The following is a 21,809-nucleotide window of genomic DNA, read 5'->3' as shown; positions in this document are numbered from 1 at the left end:
ACTTCGAGAATCACGTGAAAATATCCTCGAAAATCATCGTTTCTTCGTTCTACAGTCGAATCTTTCTTTCTAGAACATTTCTCCTTTCTAACATTTATTCTAACTTTTTCGATTCGTCTACGAAACACCTAAACCTCTAATCTCGATCTATTTTTCCAAGATAAGATATTCCAATTTCGCAGACATCCTCGGAAATCGTTATTTTTTCGTCGCTTCTTTTGTGAAAATTTATCAAGTTCTCGCATATCGCGTACATCTATAAAAGTTGTTGTTCGAACACAGTTCCGGGTTTTCGTACGATCGTCCAGCTTCGATTCCATCCGCAGGATATACCGGATGCTAAATTTCGTACTAAGTTAAATTCGCCTGATCTACAGGGCTCGTGCTCTTGATCCACGTCCTTCAAAGTTCCCTCGATTCCAACAAGTGCACGGCGACTAATATATCACGACCTTACGACGTATTCGCGCGGGTAGCCGTGCAAAAACTCAAGGAAAACCACGGTAAGTGGATACGGGCGTCGTTCTTTCACGGTGACATTTCGTTGCCGAGCGCGGAACGGAGTTTCAGCCAAGCGAGAGAACGCCTTAAGACCACATGGATATCTCTTGACACTTTGACTGCCACACCGAAATCAAACGTTTCGCTGAGGACGCCACGAGGGTATTTTTATTATTCAGAGCATATAATGGCAAAATAATAATAAATTGACGATGTAAGACAACATTCTTCTCCAATGGACAGTTTATCTTATTGGTGGTCACGGGTGACCACCGTGGCGCTTTGGTAACAGTCGATAGCGACATATTATAAGAAGGCTTCGTTTATTTCAACAAACCATTCGCATTCGTTGTTTCGTCGTAAGCAAAACGCGCAGAATATATCGTTGAAACGTGTGGAAGATATTGGTAAACGGTACTTGCTCGTTCTATATATAATAGTAAGGTATGTTCACACTTCTAACTTCAATTATGTGATTATAAAGCAGCATTTACGATTATTTTTTAAGCTGTGTTTATAATAATATTCGTAGATTACCCCTGAAAGATATGGATGTAAACACAATGCACCTTAGATGCAAGATTTGTTCTCTTTTTTTTTATCGATGTTCTAATAAAAATTGTTCAATTGTTCAATGGGGCACTTTTTATTTCAAAATATCTTCTATTTATCGGTTATATTGAAAATATCCTAACTGTCAATTTTCATTCAATTTTTACAATTGTAAGAAGGTCAAGCGCTCCGGTCACCGTGGCAGTTATACATGACCAACGTGACAGTCAAAGTGTTAACGAAGAAAAATTCTGTTTCGAGCAGACACGTGAGTTAGCCAGAAAGAAGAAAAATTGCCTAGTTCTGTTCCTGCACGCGTTGCTTAACCTTTGATTCGTAAGAGTAGGACTCAACGGGGTCACGGATGCCTCAGGATATATCCGTACTTTCGAATTTCAACCGCCTACGTGAACTACGCTCGTCTAATCGTGATCTCTGCTTCGTCTTTTTCAACTTTGATACGCGATTGTTCCTCTCGAATCTACCCTTCCCCGATATCGCACTTTCGTACGCGGTTCTAACGATGAGAGTTGCGTACTTTAAATTACATTTGCATCGATAATTTAAAAATTCTCTGAAAAATTCAAATTATCCACACGATTGGAAGATGATTTTATTTTATCTTGTGATTTTCATAGCATTCCTTTTTTTTTTTTTTTTGCTATTGTTACGTCGCGTAACACTCTACCTAGCCGAGGCCACACACCGCGGGCAATATGACAACCAGATGTCTTCGGATACTCGCAGCGTATCCTCCATAGTTTCAAGTACCTTCCATAAATCTCACAGATTTCCTAGAAAAGCTCCTTCAAACCAAACAAACGTCTGTTTCCGAAGAATTTCCAAAGACTATTGTCTACCACGGCTTAACTAGGGAAAGTTAATTTTTCTCACGTACGCTGCAACTTTCCTCCCACTAACCACTTTCTCTCGAGGGCGGTTAAGACCCTTCGTTTAACCAATTAACAACGAAGCCTATTTCCCTCACTCTCTTAACTAACATCGGCACCAACAAATCCGATGGTCCCGTGCGCTAGACACACCCATCCTTAGCTTTCCTCCGAGACAGCATCGTCTCCCAAGACAGTACTGATTTTACATCCTTCGAACGGTCAACATCCTTTAACCGGGTATACATACCCGTAGATCAGTCACTCACTCATCTCGTACATACGCACCAGCGTAACTGCCTTCGTTATAAGTTATTGGAATAAACGGTGAAATATAACTTACTCTGCTGTGTCATATTCATTTAACCACCTCTGTTATCTTAACCGAAACAGGGGAACGACTACTTCGGCGGCGTCGATTCACCGAATCGTAGCGAGAATTTACGCCTCTCGCTGACGCGTTTTCCTCGCGACCGCGTCCCTCCGCGAACGGTCGTAACAGCTATCCAATATTCTCCGAAATGTACGATTATCCTTTGAATGGAATGTAGTAACAGTGACACGAACATTTAATTATATTGTATTCAGTTTAGATCGAGTGTAAAGGGAAGATGATAATTATTTTGAAGAATATAAGAAAGGCGAAAATGTTCGGACATATCTAGATTAATGTTTCGTCGATGGCTAAAAAAAATTGTACTTATTTGACGCTGATCTATTATATTTCTTTTTTAATAAAATCGTCCCAAGCTATGTTCCTTGTGCTTCGCTAACCGCACGATAATATCAGAAAAGTAATTCGAACGTGGAATGAATGAATCATCCGAGCAATGCCATTTAAAGAACATTTACTAGACACGTAACGCATCCAGCTAGTCAAATCGTAGAATAGAAGTTATCGCGTTTCCAGTGCAATATTTAGATCAACGCTTTCCAATATAAATATAAACGTTATACTGTTACTTTCGCTGTCTCGATCGAAATAAATATATATAAATCGCTATTTCTTTGGACGTTGAAAGAAACCTTGAGCTCCATTATCACCAAACGTCAAATACTGAGTCACTTCGTAAATGCCAGGGCGATTTTTTAAATAGACTGATCGATCTCCGCGAGGATATCGACAAATGAATCCGTACAGGAAGATCGCTGTTCCCCAATGACATGTAGTTTATCATAGTAAAACACAAAATCTCATTTCCCGTGACAATAACAGAACGCCGTTTAATGGAACGAAATTTTAGTCAACGCCCCATTAACTGACCTTTTGCTGATCGAGTTCACTTATCTGAACGTGAGCTTCTATTATGCGAAAAATCATAAGTAGCAGGGGAAATTGACGAACTCCTCCATCTTACGAACTCCAATTATACAAACCGTTCCACTGTGATTTAACAAACGAAATGAAGCTTCTCTGTCTATCTGGTTTACGACATTTTCGATACACTTTCCTGGATCGGTTTGAACGAAAGAATAAAAATCCTACGTCGACCCTGTCAAAAGAATCTTCCGACACGAAAATACATACATCTTCGATCGTTCGCTAAATTTAACGAAAATATTCCATTCGCTCGATACTTACAAAATTTTCCATATAGTATTTTCAAGTCAGCCGATATATTTTGCACGAGCAATCCGACAAAAAGAATCGACATTGCTCGTCGACCCAATTTACCGATCGTTTGAACGGGCCGAAGACCGAAGGAGCAGAACAAAGTAAAGCGAGAATGATGAATGAAATTCTTTTAGTGTCTGACAGACACTTACGGTAAATTAAGAGCAATTATGCGAGCACCGGTATACTTTAATGAGCGTTGCCAGAAAGCAGAGGAGAAGCAAACCAACGGGGCAAGGGTATAAAGATTAGCTCTCTGCCTCGACGGCTAACAGTGGGCGGGGTGAAGTGAATCACAAAAGTGAATGACACGATCATCGAGGAAGGTTAATTTTACTCGCTCTAGTGTAGGATTGACTCGTGCAAGAACTTCAGTACCGGGAAGAATTCCATATTTTTTATTCGAGTTTGATCGCTTGTAACGTTCATTAACTCTTCGCATCTAATTCCTAGCTCTCTGTAATCTATCCAACTATATTCATGATGCTTCAAGTATTCAAATATATACGCAGATGATGGAGCAAGTAACTTCTAAGTGACACAGGATGTCATGGAAAATTAATAGCTGCAATACCGTTGCTTGCAAGGTGATTTGGAAAAAAAAGTTCTTACGTACACAAATGTTAAATGATTACACCTATTACGTAGCTAGCTTGTGATAATCATAGGCTGAAACCGTAGTTCGCGTAACCGTTCACATTCTAAAAAGAAGCACGAGAATGATAAAAGAGCGAGGTAGAAAATGCGATTATATTGAGAAATGTTATGATCTTCGCTTGTAGATTCTGCTCTTAAATTTTCCTTTCTTTCTTATTTTTTTCTTTTTTTTTTGGTACTTGTTAACATTTTCTTATTTATTGCTCACGTGTATTATTAATACCACTGTGTTACTCCGAGTTATATCTATTTACGGAAATAAATTGTTTTACGCTAAGAGAGCGATACGCGCTATTTAAAAAGAAATTATAAAATTACTCGACACGTACGTTCTTTCGTTAGAAGAAACCCGCGGTAGGTTGACTTCTTGATAAATCAATACTTCCAACGGAAGAACCATTCTTCTACTTCTCATCTCTCTTACTTATAGACGTCGATTTACTGCGTCTTCGTATCGTCGTCTTTTTCTCTTGCTCTATTTTAATTAATTTTGCTCTAAAATTAATTGTCCAACAAATTTACGAAAAAAAATTTTATAGATAATTGACGGTTGAAGCAAGGGAAGTTAAAAGTTGAAGATTTCGTCGTCGCGAGAGACATTGGAATCGTCGAGATGTCTAACGAATTGTTTCTTCGTTATTCCCATAGAAGAAATTAAATAGACGCTTTTCGGACGATCTTTTAAATTTTAATCGATCGGCCAAAGCATCGAGATAATATTACATAATAGCGTATTTAACATGAACTAACGTAATCGATCAAACAAGGCGACCAGCTAGTTATAAAAAAGGGAGTAGGCAAAGTCCAACTACAATCAAGGAAACTAGGACCGTCCCAGTTACGACTAGTCGTGGAAACATAACTGAAAGAAACGGTACCGCAAGACAACAAGCTCTTTGTCCTTCGGCGTGAGAGCGCCAGGCTTCCGTTTCCACCGTCAACCTCTAAAATCCTACAATTCGCATACTTACTCCCTTTATACGCATTTATTCGCAGCTCAACGCTTGTCTGACAAAAGTGTGGCTTGAAAAATCTGCTATGCCCTTCCGTTCAGTGACGACCTTCGTCTTCATTTTCATTCCGATCGTAGCTTTGTACCGTTAAAATATTTGCTTCCGAGAGAAATATGACGATTCGTGGAACACTTTCGTCTGACTTTGAAATATCCTTTAGCACATGATATATCTGATACAAACATTCGTTGCCAAAGGATTCGACAGTCTCAAATACACGGAACTCCTTGTTAAGCTTCCTCGATGTAAGCAACCACCAGCAATCGTCGTCTTCTTTGTCTTTTTCTGAAGAATCTCATCAGCACCGAGTTTTCACCTTCACCTTGACTGGGAAGAAAAAGCTCCACGACCTTCTGCCCGGTCAAAGAGACTCTCGCAACCGCTTGTAAATTCGTTTGCTAGAGGAAGTGGATGATTAATATAGCGGTCGTAACACAGTTGTCAGCCGATCGAACAAAAAGAGGCTCCTCCAGACACTTTAACAATTTCGCGAAGGAGTCTCCTTCTTTTTTTTAACTCTGACGCGGCCGCATTCCTATAATTTGTACAATTAGAAACATTCGTATTTCTCTTACTTCTTATATTACTCTGAAATCTTTAATGAGTAACGTAATGATATAATTGCGTGGACTTAGTTCAGATTTAGAAAAAAATAAGCTAAAGGAAACAGTACATTCGACGCTACTGACGCGTATAACACATCGACTCAATTATTTTAGACTTGCATTCTAAATAACGCTGCCGAGGCAATTTTTGCGTTTCGACAGGAAGACTAAGAGTAAGACTAAGAGCAAATAAGCGGTACGTTGACATAAATATTATTAGTTGAAACAAAGATCTTTCGAACGAAGAGAAACGCGGGATGAGACGTGGAGAAATCTCATTCATAACGAGACTCGTTTCAAAAGTTCTCAGTGATGTCAGAAAAATTATAAGTAATAACTCAGCAGTATTTCTAGAAGTTACCTTGGAACGTAATTGTCTCGTTAGTCACGAAAGGATTACAGGTACGTAGCTTTGTCGTAGTGAAAAATAAAAGATCGTTTTCAAGAATTTACTTAAAATAAAGAAAAGCTACTTATACGTAGTAAATATCTTTCTATTGAAAAAAAGAAAAGATATATTCCCGCTTCGTACTACGTCAGATCGAGTAAACAAATGGAAGAAAAAGGTCGATTCGTTTTGAACCTCGTAAACGTATCCCACTTAACACCGTATTATTCGTTTCGTAATATTCGCCGAGTTTATAATCGGTTCTCTGTTCGTAATAATAGATACACACTCGAGGCACATCCACCAGGTGCGTACCTGTCTGGGTACACCATTCGATATCGTGCACAAAAGAGCACGATATAGACCCAAACGCCGCAACGCTGAAGGTAAGATGAACTTACCACTCGCCACGAACACAGCCAGGCTATTGATTTTCCAGCGGAGTCACCGTGGCGCCAATGTTTACGATATATATTATATACCGGGTGTTCCATCGTGAATAACCGTTTGTAACATTCTCGAGTCTATCGCGAAGTTTGATTACTTAATTTCTATATTTTCACATCGAGAAGAATTCGTAGAGTGCTAAGACGTTTCGCGTGAAACCGAAACGAGAAATCATGCGTACGAGTAAGATGTTTTTCGTATTTTCACAGATCTACAGATATCTTTCAACGTTAGAAAAATATAATTGGATGGAAGAAGACCGAAAGACTGCGGTTGTAGAGTTACACGCTAGAACCACTGTAGCGTGTGCGACTATATAAAATCATCGTATTTGTTATGGCTTTCACGTATTAATTAACCAAATGCAAGTATTCTCTTAATTTTTATTTTAATAACACTCTCATATGACTACGAATTAGTAGCGTCACGAGAATGAGAAATGGAATGAAGTTTTAATTAATTCTTCCTCTTTAGTCTCTTTAACTGCGACGCGAGCGAATACGGTGCATCGTTATCGACGCAAAAATCTCCTTTAGCGAGTCCTACCTCGAGTAGAGCAGGATAGAATAACAAAAATTTCCAGCTCGAGCATCTTTCAAAATCATAGGACGCGGCAAGATCGTCCAAAATTGTAACAAAGAGCAACTCGCTCTGATATATTCAAGAATTAATTACAATCTGACACTTTCTCGCGAGTCTATCGATGACGGTAATCTTTCTAATCTTCCTAAGTGGAAAAAGGAAAGCTCGATTACAAAGACCGCATAGACATTGCCAGAGGCACTAGCTTCTAACTCGTATTTGCAACATATCTACGATTCTAATCGATTCTAATCGATCAGTTGATTAGCTCAAGAGTGTGATCGATGGTCACTCTGTAGATGAAAGTTCGGCAATACTTAAATGTCAGACGAAAATAGCCGTAGCATAATTGGAAAGTACGAGATGAAATGAGAAACGGTTAGGGACTTTGATCGACCATTTTTTGCATAACCACACGGTACATTTAGTATGTATATCCTGCTTGTACCTGCGTACAACTATCCCAGAGAGGTACTACCCGGCAAGTACTACTACGATACACTCGAGAGAACGTAAAGGACTTGGTTATTATTTTGAACCGCGTCAACTTGGCTCGAAATAATACCACTTCCTTTAGCCGGTTCAAAGGCAATAACAGGATATCTCGACGACTTTCAACCTTTCCCATTTCATGACACGTACGAACTAATTACATACATAAAATTCTGCGGTACATCGAAAAGTACATTATATTTGGTCGAAGACGAAGCGTTCACACCGGACAGCGACCGTTGTTTTTATTCGAGCCGCTTACTCGCCGAATTGGTAAACACCGGAAAACGAAAAGTAGAGAAAATCGACGATACGGCCGATTATCTGTATCTCGTGCATCCCACCGATTTCGATGATTTTTTAACACCCTGTAGAAATCGACATTTCGAACAACTCTTCCCCATACGTATAACCACCGCTCGGCCATAGTTTCCCAGACATAGGCAAAACTGTCGATACCACTACAGTGAACTCTGCCTGTATAATTACGAGTCCGTGACAGCGTTTGCCCTGGTATTAGTTGGCCGCCATCTGGCAAAACGACATTTAACCCAAACCTACTTAAACTACAAACAAAAGATGCAGATTAGGTACGGGTTAGATATTATTTTATCCGGCTGCTAATATTAGCGCACACGCTGTCACGGCCGTACGTACAATTATATACGCAGTTCTATATTCTGTACTACGCGTAGAATTCAGTGTGACGGTAGCGATAGTTTATCGCGAGTATCAGTCATATGTATACAAACAAGTTGTTCAGAATCGCATCGCCGACAACATGTATAATAATCATGGAAACCGGTAAGGTGAATGAAACATTGATAATTATCAAAGTATATAAGACAGGCGTTAGTGAAGCGCTTTGGCATTAAAGTTTTTCGAGTCACGACCTCCGTGGAATTAATCTCTGTGCTTCTGGATTATTTGCCACGCGATTACCCAGTAAGTGGGATAACCGAGGTATAACGAATACAGAGGGACAATGAACGATGAAAATCGAGGTGGCTGGGGGGCGACCTGATTTCCACTGTCCCCGGCTGCAGCGGAGGCCGTCAACAATGCGACTTTATTCGACTCGGAAGAGGGGTCCATTGGTTAATGAGGTTAAGAGCGAGACTAGACGATGCGATCAGTCGAATACAGAGTAGACCAAGTATAGTAGCCTCCGTATTATAGTAAGGTTGTAAAATCGATACCCGGTGTTTGAGCAAAAAAAATTAGCTTCGCTATTCGAAGCGTTCGAATTATCTTCGATCAAATCGTATTTTCCTATCGTTGAATAATTTCTTAAATTCGAGGCAAATGTCCTCGGCAATTTCCTAAATTTCAGGATTAATCGTAGTGGTAAGGATTTCATTTTCGCTCGGATTTTTTCAAAATATTAAAACTATTCTTCGTTCGGTTGAAATTAAAGTAAGATCGAAATACATTGATATTCGAGGAGCCTGAGAAAAAACGGACCGCAACTTTTGCCATGTTCGATTCGTATCGAAAAGAACAGAGCGCTATAATAGGCCTGGGTATGACAGCATCGTTTAACACTCCAATTCGCAACTTCATTATATCATAGTAACTGTTCGTACTCGACCACGAGATATTTCAACGTGCAGAGTTAATATTCGTAAAAATTGGAGGTCTCTGGTTTGCGTATATTTAAATGTACGAGCATACGTGTATTAAACGTATCTATGCTTCGATTTATCCAATCCTTGAGCTTGAAACTTCGATATGCTGAAAATGGGAAAATGGTGAAAATATTCACATCCGTGGTCTGTTTTCGTTCCTTTTTTGGCTACCGAATTGCGTGCCACAGAATCCAATATTGGACCAGTGAAACTATTTTCAGCGATCCGGAACTCCGATACCTAAACTGGGTGAATCGAATAGCGAGAAAGGTCGTGTTAATTAATTCGTCCTAGATTCTATCAAATCATTAATGCAAGTAAATATTCAAAGATATTTCTCATAAAAATGAATTAATAAGTAAAAACTGTTACCTTGTACATTGTCGTGGCTGTACAGAATAAAAATTACTTCAATAAACATTACTCGGTACGAGGATCGAATAACTTTCGTGTACAGATGTTTCTTCAACTCGCAAAATTGCTTGCGAAATTATTAGATAAGAGTCTTTGTTGCCTCCCATATAACTCAAAGTGTTCGATTACTCGTGCCAGCATCTATTTATTTCAACTCATGTATCAAATATTTGACCTCGCCCCTAACAATTTCACCCCAGCAATTTCACATCGGATATTCGAGTTGCGTTTAACGATTCGCGTGGATCAGACGACGAGCCCGATACAAAATATGTCCACGTGCATGGTATGTTCCGGTGGGCCCGATTATCGTCGCGCTCGGATCTGAAATTCCTTGGCAGCTGGCGTGTTTTCCTATTTATCGAGGATGACTCGGCGTGCAGCATGGAAAGGTCAAAAACCTGCAACTTGTAGGGATTCAGAAAAGCAGATTCGATCCTCGCGCCCGTCTGCGTACAAGCAAGCTCGTGGAGATCAATAAATACAGTTATACCGACTGTTCCGTGCAAACGATCTCATAGTAAAAATAAACATCTTCGCTCTATGATGCGCTATTTACAAAAACGCTTCAGCTACTCGGTACCCTTAACTACTTCTATTATATTCTTAGACGTGGTGAAATTTTCGAGTTGTTGCTGTCAGAAATTATTTATTCTAAAATTAATTTAACAACCCGTTCCCATACTCGTGGCCGGCCACGTATTTTCGGCGGATGAGAAAATAAATCGAACGGTGCACGAAGGCCGAAAAAATGCCTCGATTAAGGCTATGGAAGCTGGTGCATAGAGCACGACTAGTAGTCCACCGCTGTGGACGAAACTACGTCACGTCCGCATTTACGTTAATCCGCTGTCGGCCGACTTGGTTACCTCCGTCATTTACTTGAACGCCATTTGCTACAACGCATCGTTTACCACTTAAAACCGCGGCCGAAAATTTGCACGTCGAACTCAAGGCGATCGCTTTCGGCTATCAAACGTTAGAAAGCGAAATTCATCGAGCTCGAGAAACTTGAGAAACTAGAGAGAACGTCGAATGCGTTTGTATCGGATAGCTTAGAAATAATTTTCTAATTAGGAGCATACGTGCAATAGATTGCAGAAGTTTCGTTGAGTAGGAAATATTTCAATAATATCGTAGTTAGGTTGATGTATAATATCGTAGTTAGGTCGATGATCGGTTGACTTGGTATAACTTGGAAATAGTTGAATTTAAGAAACAAGACAGTCAGCATGGATCGCGGGAGAAGATTCTTTCGAATTGTAAATAATTTAGACAAATAATATGAAAGCGCGTGTAATGCTAATTTCCCAACTTTGTTTTCTCTCGTGTCAAAAAGGCTAGATCCGTTCAAACGAGACTATAAATAGTTTAGCGGCGAAATTCGTCGATAAAAGAGTAGCTAATCAAAGGAAGAACAACTTTCGAAATAGATCGACGTCTTCGTTTAATTCTGTCCCCGCAAAATGAAAAATCCTCCCGCTTATAAATACACCGGGCGTGATTCATCGCTAGAACGATGCGACGAATCGAGAGAACAACGAAATAGAGAAAATATCGTAGGTTCGATGATATGTAGCTACTGTAGATAATAACAGCGCGCGATTCGAGAGGAAAAAGTGGAAATATCTTTTGTTCAATCTATATACTTTTACCTATCTACTATATACAATCTATATACTAAATACTTTTGTTCAAAGTATCAATGTTTCCAGTTACAAAAACTTTCCCGTCGTTTTACACCAGTTTCAATTAAGAAATCGAACATCGGTTAATTAGCCGATCGCGCGATAAAAACTTCAACGCAGCTGGATCGGCGACGCATCTCGAGAACTAGTTTCTTTAGATAAGGAAAAAACAAAAGCAATTAGGGAGTGGGGACGTTATCGAGCACACAATTGCGTTAAAGATGCAGTTAATATTTGTTTATAATATTACATAATTTACATAATTTGCATAATTTAATTTTTACATAATTTAAATCTGTATTGTACAATTATTTTTGCCACGATATTACGATATCGTTTATCGTAAGCTCCATACAAAAATATTATAGAAAGATAAATAAACATACATTAAATGATAAAAATGGCAATTAGCAAATTGTGAAAAAAATAAAAATAAAGGGATAAAAGTAAAAGATAAGAAGATTAATTTAAGATACAACGAGAAAAAAACTACGAATATGTAACTACGTAAATAGAGAAGAAAAACGTGATTAATTTGTAGAATTATTTAATTAGAGATTCCGTGCCAATTTACGATCTACGAATCCTCATCGTGCGTTTAAAAAAAAGACGATTACATTGTACGGTTTTACTTTTTCGAAAAAATGAATTCTATTTACTATTACAGTCAAGAAAATTTCGACATTCTGTTACAATACACAATGAAAATGTAAATCAACTGAATCCACAAAGCATAAAAAGAGTGAATTTACGGCATTTTAAAAAGGGGAAAAGAAAAAATCAACAACGCAATTCTGTTGCTCGGATATTGCAGATGTTATCGAATTTAAATAAATTTCGTGCCCATTGCTGTTTTACGAGCTTTCTACGAAACCTATTCAAAGAAACGAACCGTGTAATTTAAGAATCACCTCAAGATAATAAGTACGCTTTAACGTTGATGAATAATACATGAAACAAAGGATTACAAAATATTTTATACCTTTTGCGCGCTATATGATTTCCCACTGACCTATAAGTAACATAATATAATACATATATGTAATGTAAATATCCACTCTGTGCCAGTAAGTGGCACAAGAAACTCGGGAATTTGGAATATTCCATTCACGAACTATCTCCATCTCGTCGTGTACAGTTAGTTTCCTGCGTGAGAAAATACGAATTGCATAACAGTGAAACGATCTTAAAATCTTAACTATAAATGAAACTAGATAATTAATCAGATAAGAGTTGGAGACGTAACACTGGAAACTCCTCAAAACTTACGAATTTATTTTAGTTTATGTTATTTTTATTAATAATAATGAAATCGAGTTCACGTATAATTTCACAATTTCTATTGCGAAACAGTAAAACATAAATATTTAATTATGCTGCAGTTCGCCTTCAAAAACAATTCGATTTTCTGACAAAGATTTCTTAAGATTTTAGGTTCCTGACAAAATTTCTCCTCGGGAGAAAAAAAAAAAAAAATAAGCATTCTGAGCTTCCAGGGTCTCGAAATCCCAGAAAATGTGACAATTTCGCGAATCTAAAAATTCAGTTTCGATCCATCGTTAAATAACGATATGATCGTAATTATGCAAGGAATTAGGTAACGCGTCTATAGAAAGGTACACGCTGAAAGGAAGCTGGAAAATTGATGAGCGCGGTGCAATGTCCTTAGTACATGTATATGTATGTGCTCCCGCACTTATTAAATGTTACGCCGCAATATCGTTTCCCTATGGCGCATGATAAACGTATGGATACGCCAATCAGGGCAGAAAAGTTGAAAACGTCCCTTGGGTATTTTTAGAAGGAAGCAATGTAATCTGTCCTCCAGGAACACGACAATGTAACATGCCTATAGTATCTGCAAATATGTTTATCTTAGTATCTAAAAATAATATTTATATTTAAATTGACGATAAAAACGAATTTACGCTGTTTGTCTACAGCGAAGCAGTATAAATTTGGTCTAACTGAATTTGACAGAAATACAATTTTCCGAAGCAGTACCATTAAATTTGCGTCGTTTATTAATAGAATTCATATTCGACAATTAACCCGCTGCTTAAACTAGATCTATCTAGTCTTAACAAGTACATACTTTATACTCGGATATTAATGTTGTTAACATTGGTAATTTATAACTTGTAAAATTTCACTAATAATATCAATTCAATTGTGCAAGAGTGTTCTAGTGTTGATCATAAATAACCATATTCACAAGTACATATATACTATACCGACTGATGACATCATACGCTAACATAATTTACATACAACTTCTTTGAAAATGCATCAATGTTCGCTTCTGAACCATCACATTTAAGAGACGTCCATTTAACTAACGACTATACCATGAGTAAATACCAATGATCATAATGCAGCCTTTACACTCTAGAACCTTTTCCACTTTCTAAAAAGATTCCCTAAATTCTGTAGGGCATTGAACGAATGAAAACATACTTAAGCAATTATGATTACCAATGATTATACAATGATTACCAAAGACTTTGTCAAGAGACCACTCTTGATGCAAGGTAAAAATTTTCTAAGAACCACTAGCAAAAAATGTTTACACTGCTTCAAACAATTACCGGATCACGTTACCAAGTACGGGAACTGTAGCAAATACCGGAAACGAGAGAATGCTGTATATATACACTATACTATACTATAATAATATAATATTATATATATAATATGTACATTATCTTTAATATATTTATAAAAATTTCTAATATATTTAGTCGTTAGACTGATTCATAAGAAGATAACCATAAATGGTGTATAGTATGTATGATCACTTAAGGATTTATTTCACAAAATTCTGTCAACAAAAAGTATCGAATTTTGTATAAATTTATTTATAATAATAAGATAAGTGTCTACCTCCGTGCAATTATATATCATTTGCGCAACGTAACGTTTTAACGCACGAGCATTGTTCCGGTTTGAATGAAACAGGCAGATGTCGCCGAAAACGTAATCCGGAAGAAGCGATCGGCACGACACTAATTTATTAATTTATGCCGAAGACGCGCACACGCCCAAGCCCGGCAACGGTGACGTAACTGTAAACACAACACTTACAGAGAACCAACAGCTATTACTAAATCAAAAATTAGATTTATCAAACAATTATTACTATTATTTCCACGTTACTAATATTTTATGTAATATATAATCTTTTGTAGATGTTAACTTATCATTTATAATTGTGAAACCGTTTTAACTAGAGGTTAAAAGTTTCGAGATATTCGATTCGAGATATGTATCGACTATGCCAGTCTCGAATGTCATAAACATAAAAACGGTATGTATAGATATATGCGGTTAGAATCGATATAATAATTTCCTAATATTTTGTGTGTAAAAATTTATTATAATATTTTACGAACGATTGGAAGGTTTTTGACAATGACTCAGCACCGAATTCGGTATCATGACGAAATCATTTATACCGAACGAACTGGCAATTTATAACACCGTCACCAATTAAATAACTATGCCGCGTGATTGGATCATTTTTATTAATGTTGGTACGAGTTCCGGGTAAATATAAATAAAAATTATTCACCGGTATCTATATCACAGGTATGGATATTTTTGAATTTTATACGTCTACACTTTTCGCACGCATGACATTTTCCAAAAGTTATTTTGAAACGAAGTATAAACACGATCGTCGTCAAATGTCCATTTTACTGTGTTATCAAGATAAAACAGCCCCGAATACGCACTTCTAAATGATTAGATTATCTTCGGTTAACTTTTCCAAGGAATTATTTTTCAACGTAGAATACAATGACGAACCATAAGAACTACAGAGCGTAAAATTTATTCGAACACGTATCTTTAAAATCTTGAATATTTCGCGTTACTCATTTGCAAAACACCGCGCGTATATTTTTTAGGTCAGCGATGAAAACGGCGTTCGATTTTATACGGCAAACAAGTAGTCTGATATTCCGGCGAACGATGGTACAATGCTTGACAGATTTTCAGTGGAGAGCAAAATTAGGTCACCGACAGATAGGGCGTCTTGACAGGTGAACAAAACCATTCAGGGGACACCATGTAGCGGAAATTAAAGAAGCTATAAATGCGAACCCGAAAGCACAATGATCTTACTTCAAAAGAAATAACGGGTATTCGTGGTATTAACAGAAATATTCGTCGTACAATCAAGCGAATTGTTCCTAGAACTACCATAATAATCCAAATGACCAACCCATCATTTTTCATAGAAATTTAGATTGATAATGATGCATTTTTAAGGGATTTTCTATGATTTGTTATAAGATACATAGATAATCTTACTTCTTCTTACATTATGTATCTTTCATTTTCATTTCTTTGATAAAAGTTTTGTATCTTAACTGCATACAGTTTTAGAGCTATACATAAAAGCAAGAAGATTACGAATGCTCTTACATCTGGGAGGTGAAACGAAATAGCTTATTTAATAGCACAGTGGGCACAGGTTCGTTATTACTAGAATCAATGCAGCACTTGACCGAAGAAATTGTAAAAAGTGAAGCGATTACGATAAATGACAAACGATCTCACGTACCATTGGAATATGAGTGTCGTTCGAGCGCTGTCAAAAGATACGTGTAACGAAATGGTGTGTAACGATTCAAAAGTAAGGAGAAATCGGGGAAGCTAAGGCGGCACACGCCATTTTTATCTGTAAAGTCCGAGCCGTCACGAGACAACCGATCGTAAAACTTGATCGCTTTCGTGTTTTCGAACTGAAACCAGAGGAAATGGTGTACATACCTTCTCGTGAGGATACCCTGCGACAACGTTTTATCCCAGTACTCGCATAAAAACCTGCCGATGTACACCAAAAACCACCGATAACGATCCACACAAATCCATCCACACACTCGACCGGCGCGCAACTGACTGAGCGCATACGGCGTCGACCTACGCCAGCGTAGCTAGTCCCAGTTCTCATCCACCAATAAGAAGCACGCGTAACATTATGAATGTCTGCAGCAAACCGATGTATAATTTTCGTAGGATGATATTTTTAACGATAAAGAAATGAAAATGAAAGATACAATGTAACGGAAAAATAAAATTATCCATGTACTTTGTAACAAATCATGGAAAATGCCCCCAAAAATGTGCCATTTTGAATCTGTAGAATTTTTATGAAAAATTACGAATTATTCATTTGAATTATTCTGGTAGTTCTATGAACAATTGAAATGATTTTTTAAACATTCGTTTAATTATCGGCTAACAATGTTACATCGGAATGAATATTGTAAATCATTTTCAAAAATGCTAAAGATGTGCATTTTTTTTTTTTTTTTTTTTTTTTTATTAATATAAGTGTATTGATCATTTAGTTGTGGAATAAACAAATAATCGTTTTCCTTGTGCATTGTCTTCTTCTTATGTATTGTTTTTGGATAACATACATTTTATAACCAATAGAATACTTGTTAAATAATTGTCTTGGAAACAAATTTACTTCTTATAATTATGGAGTCTTTATAAAATTATGCGTTAGTAATTTACGAAATAAGAAAATATTCCTATTAAGTTTTATTAATGTAGTTACTTCATTATATATTTATATCGTTTAAAAATGTATGAATAGCAATTTTTTGTTTAATATCTATAATATGATTTTTTCGTGAGAGTAACTAAGAAAGTAAGTACATTTGACCTTTTATTGCACAAATTTATATGATTAAAACGTTTACAAGTGCACTTGTATCGGTACCGTACCTGCCTTGTAACAGCCGGCGTAGGAATACAAGATAGCTTATGACATCACTAGTCCCGTTTACCCATATTCTGGACCGGGCACGCCCCATCCTCTCCGTTACACATTATTACGAAAATTTATATGACAACCATTCAATTACGAGAGAAAATTTATTTTGAATATTCAAGAAATATTAAATATAGCAGAAAGTTCTAAATAAAAGAGTAAAACATACATGTACAGTATAAATAATCGCATTCGTTCTTTCGTTACGTTTCATCATTCCCTAATTCAAAATTAATTATTGGAACATTTTTATTTGATATTTTTCAAACGTTTGAAATTGGAGAATTGAAAAATAATATTTCTTTAATTGTTTATAATTGTGTCTTGAAAATAACATGTATGTATATATAATGTAATTAAATTAATTTTTTGACATTTCTTCTTAAAGATAAAAATATTAAATGGTATTACAATAAAAAATAAATTTAAAAGCAGATCACAGCAAATATAAATAGAAAGGTAAATGGAAAATGTATACATTTATATACATATTATAAGCAGAAGGACGTCACAATGTACATTTTACATCACTTAATAATTAATATAAATACATTTTTTAACTAGATATAGCTTATGCCTTACGATCTTGACACGAATAATGTACAATATCGCCATTCGGATACCTCGCAAACGCACTGAAAAATAATTGATATAGTAACTTCTTTGTACGACAATCACAGTCAATATTATTCTATATATAGTATTTAAATACTGACCTCTGATTGCCGAATCTCTTTTTACATACTGGACATATATTGAATTCCGTCATAAGAACGCTCTGTGATTCATAATGCATACGCTGCTCTTGTACTTGCAAGAGTTCAGCGTAAAGTAATCCTTTTAATACTTGTATCCTTCTTGCAGTGTTTAATTTTTCCTGCAAACTGACTTCTAAAAAGTACCTGATTCTACCTATAGGAACTGTATCAGGCAGAAGCTCTAATGCCTTTAGTGGATTTATCTTTGATGCATGCTTCTCAAGCAGCTCAAGTGCCATTTCCAAATCAGGCTCTGCTGTTCTTTGCATTTCTGGGATACATCCTATAATGTGTTTCTTATAATATTTAATATATTATAAATATTATTATATTAACTATTAACTGTTATCTTAAAATGGACATAATATTGCACACGTCGAAATTTTACCTGTGATTAAAACTCCCTTATCGTCGGGTTTCAACAATTGTTGAATAAGCATTACATAGACTTCATCAGCTCCATCGGATTGTTTTTGTTTATCTACAATTTCTTGATCTAGAAATAAAAAAGTAATTGCGCGTTTTTGTAAATAGATAGTTTTAATGCTTCAGTTAACACATACTTTGATATCTAGTATATACGTTATAACAATACTCAGTTGCTTTTGCTATATCATTAAGAAGACTAATATATATTGAAATAGCTTGCTGATGACGTCCAAGTCTTCCAAGAATAATAGCACGCTCCTCGAACAAATTATCAAATGGAAAATGTACTAATATCGTTTCAGGAGTATAATGCGTAGATTTTTCTAAAAATTGTTGCAATTTTTGTCTTATATGTTGGGCTGTTTGTTTTTCGGCTGGTGTAGCATTTTCACTCATACACGCTAAACATTTTTCTTTGTATTGATGTATTAAAACATTATGGAACAAAGGATTAGTATCTTCCCAAACATGTACTACATATTCCAAATATGTTATCACTAAATCTTTGTGATGACATAGAAGATAATCCAATACCTTTGGTCTTGGTAATAGTTCAACTTGCTGGAATTATAAATATAATTTACAAAAGAATTGAAGAGCATTATATGATATGCATTACCTGCATATCTTCCATGAAAATTCGAAGTCCTTGTTCTGGATCTTCATTCAAAACCCAACCAGCAAACTTCAAAATTAAATCCATATGATCTTTACCAAGTTGCTGCAAATATTGTATCGTTCTTGCAGTGCCTTTTAGACTAGAATCATTCTCTTTTGCATGCTTTTCCAGAAGCTCCAATGCTTTTCTATGTTGTCCCTTGGTTTGATATAATATAATAAGTTCAGGATATTTTTGATGCATTAATAAAGTTTTTTCAGCTTCTGCTAAATGACAATGATTTAATCTGAGTAATGGTGCTACCAATGCATCAGTAGTCTGTAAAAACGTTTCATAAACACAAATTAACCGACATTAGACACTACTTATTATAAGCTAGAAATTCTAAATTACCTGTAGATAACATTTTAACAGAGTTGTGTCTATAATCTTTAATAATTGTTCTGTAGCTACTGCTGTCATATTCTTTTTTCCATTCACTACAGATTTTTCCTCATTGTTATCCTTATCCTTGGATTTTGCATTACCGCCCATTAACTTATATCTAACTTCAGTAAGAAAAATTATTAATGCACGTAGACCTTTTTCTAAATCATGGTCTTGGAGCTTAGGCAAAGTTGGATCACTGACTTCAGGATTACTGCTAGATGGTGTAACTAAATCAGGAAATAACATTATCACTTCATAAGGATCTGTTCCTATTTTTAAGAACTGATCCATTGCTTCTTGAAATCTTTTGTTACGAAACAGATGATGAGCATACAATGTTTGAATTTTATATATTTGTTTATGTTTTTCTTCTTCTGTTATATCGGATAAGCTCTAAAATAACAAAAAACTTTATTTTAAAATTTCATTAAATTAGAACAAAGCAAATAATTAAAGCTACTATTAACATACAGTTAATTTTATTGCTAACTGAAACTGAGTTTGCTCTAGTAATGTTCTAATTTGATGTGTTACATCAACTGCTCTCACACACCAAACATGACTAATTGATGCTACAAAAACTTTCCCTTGTTTGCATCTGTATATAAGCCTAGCTTTGTTTAGATCTTTTATTGTTTGAATATGCAGACAACCCTCTATAGTATATACTTCTAATCTGTCATGAACAATTCCAAGTAAATAAGGATCATCCCAAGCTAAAATAATTAAATTTTTATATTATTATACACAATTCAAGAAAGAGTTACATAAATGTTTTTAACACAATTATATATATTCTATACCTAATGCACTTGGTGTATCAGACCATTTTACTGGATTATGTTGAATCAGTTCTCCTCTGGTATCCATAACAAATGATTGAGAGTCTTTTCCTAGTACAAAGGAATTATCAGACAATTTTGTAACACTTGGTTCAGGAGATTTTCCAGTTGGAAATAATTCTTTGGTTTTTCCATTTAAATTCAAAGTTGTGTATGATAATCCACGAAAACCCAAAATTAATGTTTCACCACACCTTTGATAGAATTAAGATATTTTGTTATTCTATCAGAATACATAAATTATTTTGTATCTAACATAGAACACATACCAACATAATTCACGTGGAATATCTGGCACAGTTAATTCAAAACCATTAAATGTCTCAAATTTTTTTCCTCTTGAGTTATATAATTGTAGCTTACGTTTCACAGCAACACATAAGTGCACAACTGTTTGATTTTCACCATTTACAATTTGATTTGGTTTTATATCTAAAGCAAATAATGTGGCACCACGAGTCTTTTGTAATTGATAAAGTTGTTGAAAGTTTGGAGAGTTTAAATCATGAATACATACTATATTATCTACAAAAAGATACAATAAATTAAGTATACCATTTTTGATTAAAAAAATCAAAATAAAAATACCTGTTAAAATTATAAGCAAGTTATACTCTGGTACAACATCTATCTGAGTGATACGCTTTTTATTGAAGTTTTTACTATGACGTAACAATTCTAATTTGTGATTGTCATCTAATACAGATGGTACATTATACATAAGAAGATGACCCTCTCTTGTTCCAATCAGTAAATTGTCATCTGAAACACTTTGCTATTATTCACTACACTTGCATATAAATATAAAAAAATATTATAATTAAATATATATTCAAAATAAATAACAAGAAATACATTTTATAAAGATGCAATAAAAAATAATTTTATATCCAAAAAATGCTAAATATATCCACATAAAATTATATATTTAGGGTTAAAAATTTTTAGTTTTAAGGTTATATGGTTCCTACCGTACGCAGCCATAGATTCTATTTGAACAGAAATATTTAATATTAAGGTTTCTTCATAAGCGTCGTGCATTTTGACGTTTAAGAAGTAAACTTTTTTATTGCTAATTTCTTTACAAATCCAGAAATTAGAAAATTAATTTTTTAGCATTAGTAATCGATTACATATGTACAACTGACATTCGAATATGTTTGACAACTAACTCAGACTATGATCAGACAATATAGTACAAATCCTTTGATAAACAACGCAGATAGTAAAATTCTATGTATAGGTGCAACTAAATACAGAAAATATAGTAATAGCAGTTTGAGAGGAATAAAGCATTAGCAAGTTATAGAACATTAGTATTATATTATTTATTTTATCTATTACAATAGCTGCATTTACAACCTATTACAATAAACATTTTACATTATTTTAAGTTGTATAAAATAAATTTTTATTTTATAATCATCATTTATTATTTATCTATACGACCAATGTTTTTTAAAATTTAATAC

General features: G+C 35.4%; 2 protein-coding genes across 7 annotated transcripts in view; both read right to left on the bottom strand.

Annotated features, from left to right (window-relative positions):
* beta-Spec (spectrin beta chain) overlaps nucleotides 1-16,390 on the bottom strand; it is a 40,764-nt gene extending 24,374 nt beyond the window's left edge. For all 6 annotated transcript variants that reach the window (XM_033338201.2, XM_033338204.2, XM_033338207.2 and 3 more), the window contains exon 1: nucleotides 16,249-16,390. The gene's annotated coding sequence lies outside the window, so the exon portion shown is untranslated. The remainder of the gene's footprint in view (nucleotides 1-16,248) is intronic.
* Nucleotides 16,391-17,142: 752 nt separating this feature from the next.
* Nucleotides 17,143-21,518, bottom strand: Vps39 (vacuolar protein sorting 39). The gene is made up of 11 exons (XM_033338164.2): nucleotides 21,309-21,518; nucleotides 20,926-21,099; nucleotides 20,607-20,862; nucleotides 20,299-20,531; nucleotides 19,967-20,211; nucleotides 19,460-19,888; nucleotides 19,067-19,384; nucleotides 18,582-19,008; nucleotides 18,407-18,514; nucleotides 17,977-18,301; nucleotides 17,143-17,895 (listed from the first exon to the last, which is right to left on the bottom strand). The coding sequence occupies exons 1-11, from the start codon at nucleotides 21,376-21,378 to the stop codon at nucleotides 17,832-17,834; spliced, it is 2,649 nt and encodes an 882-aa protein (XP_033194055.1). The 5' UTR covers nucleotides 21,379-21,518; the 3' UTR covers nucleotides 17,143-17,831.
* Between the last annotated feature and the right edge of the window lie 291 nt (nucleotides 21,519-21,809).

Source organism: Bombus vancouverensis, chromosome 9, assembly GCF_051014615.1.
Source record: "Bombus vancouverensis nearcticus chromosome 9, iyBomVanc1_principal, whole genome shotgun sequence".
NCBI classification, from domain to species: domain Eukaryota; kingdom Metazoa; phylum Arthropoda; class Insecta; order Hymenoptera; family Apidae; genus Bombus; species Bombus vancouverensis.
Note: the sequence above shows the minus strand (reverse complement) of the source record. Positions and strands in the feature narration are given on the sequence as shown.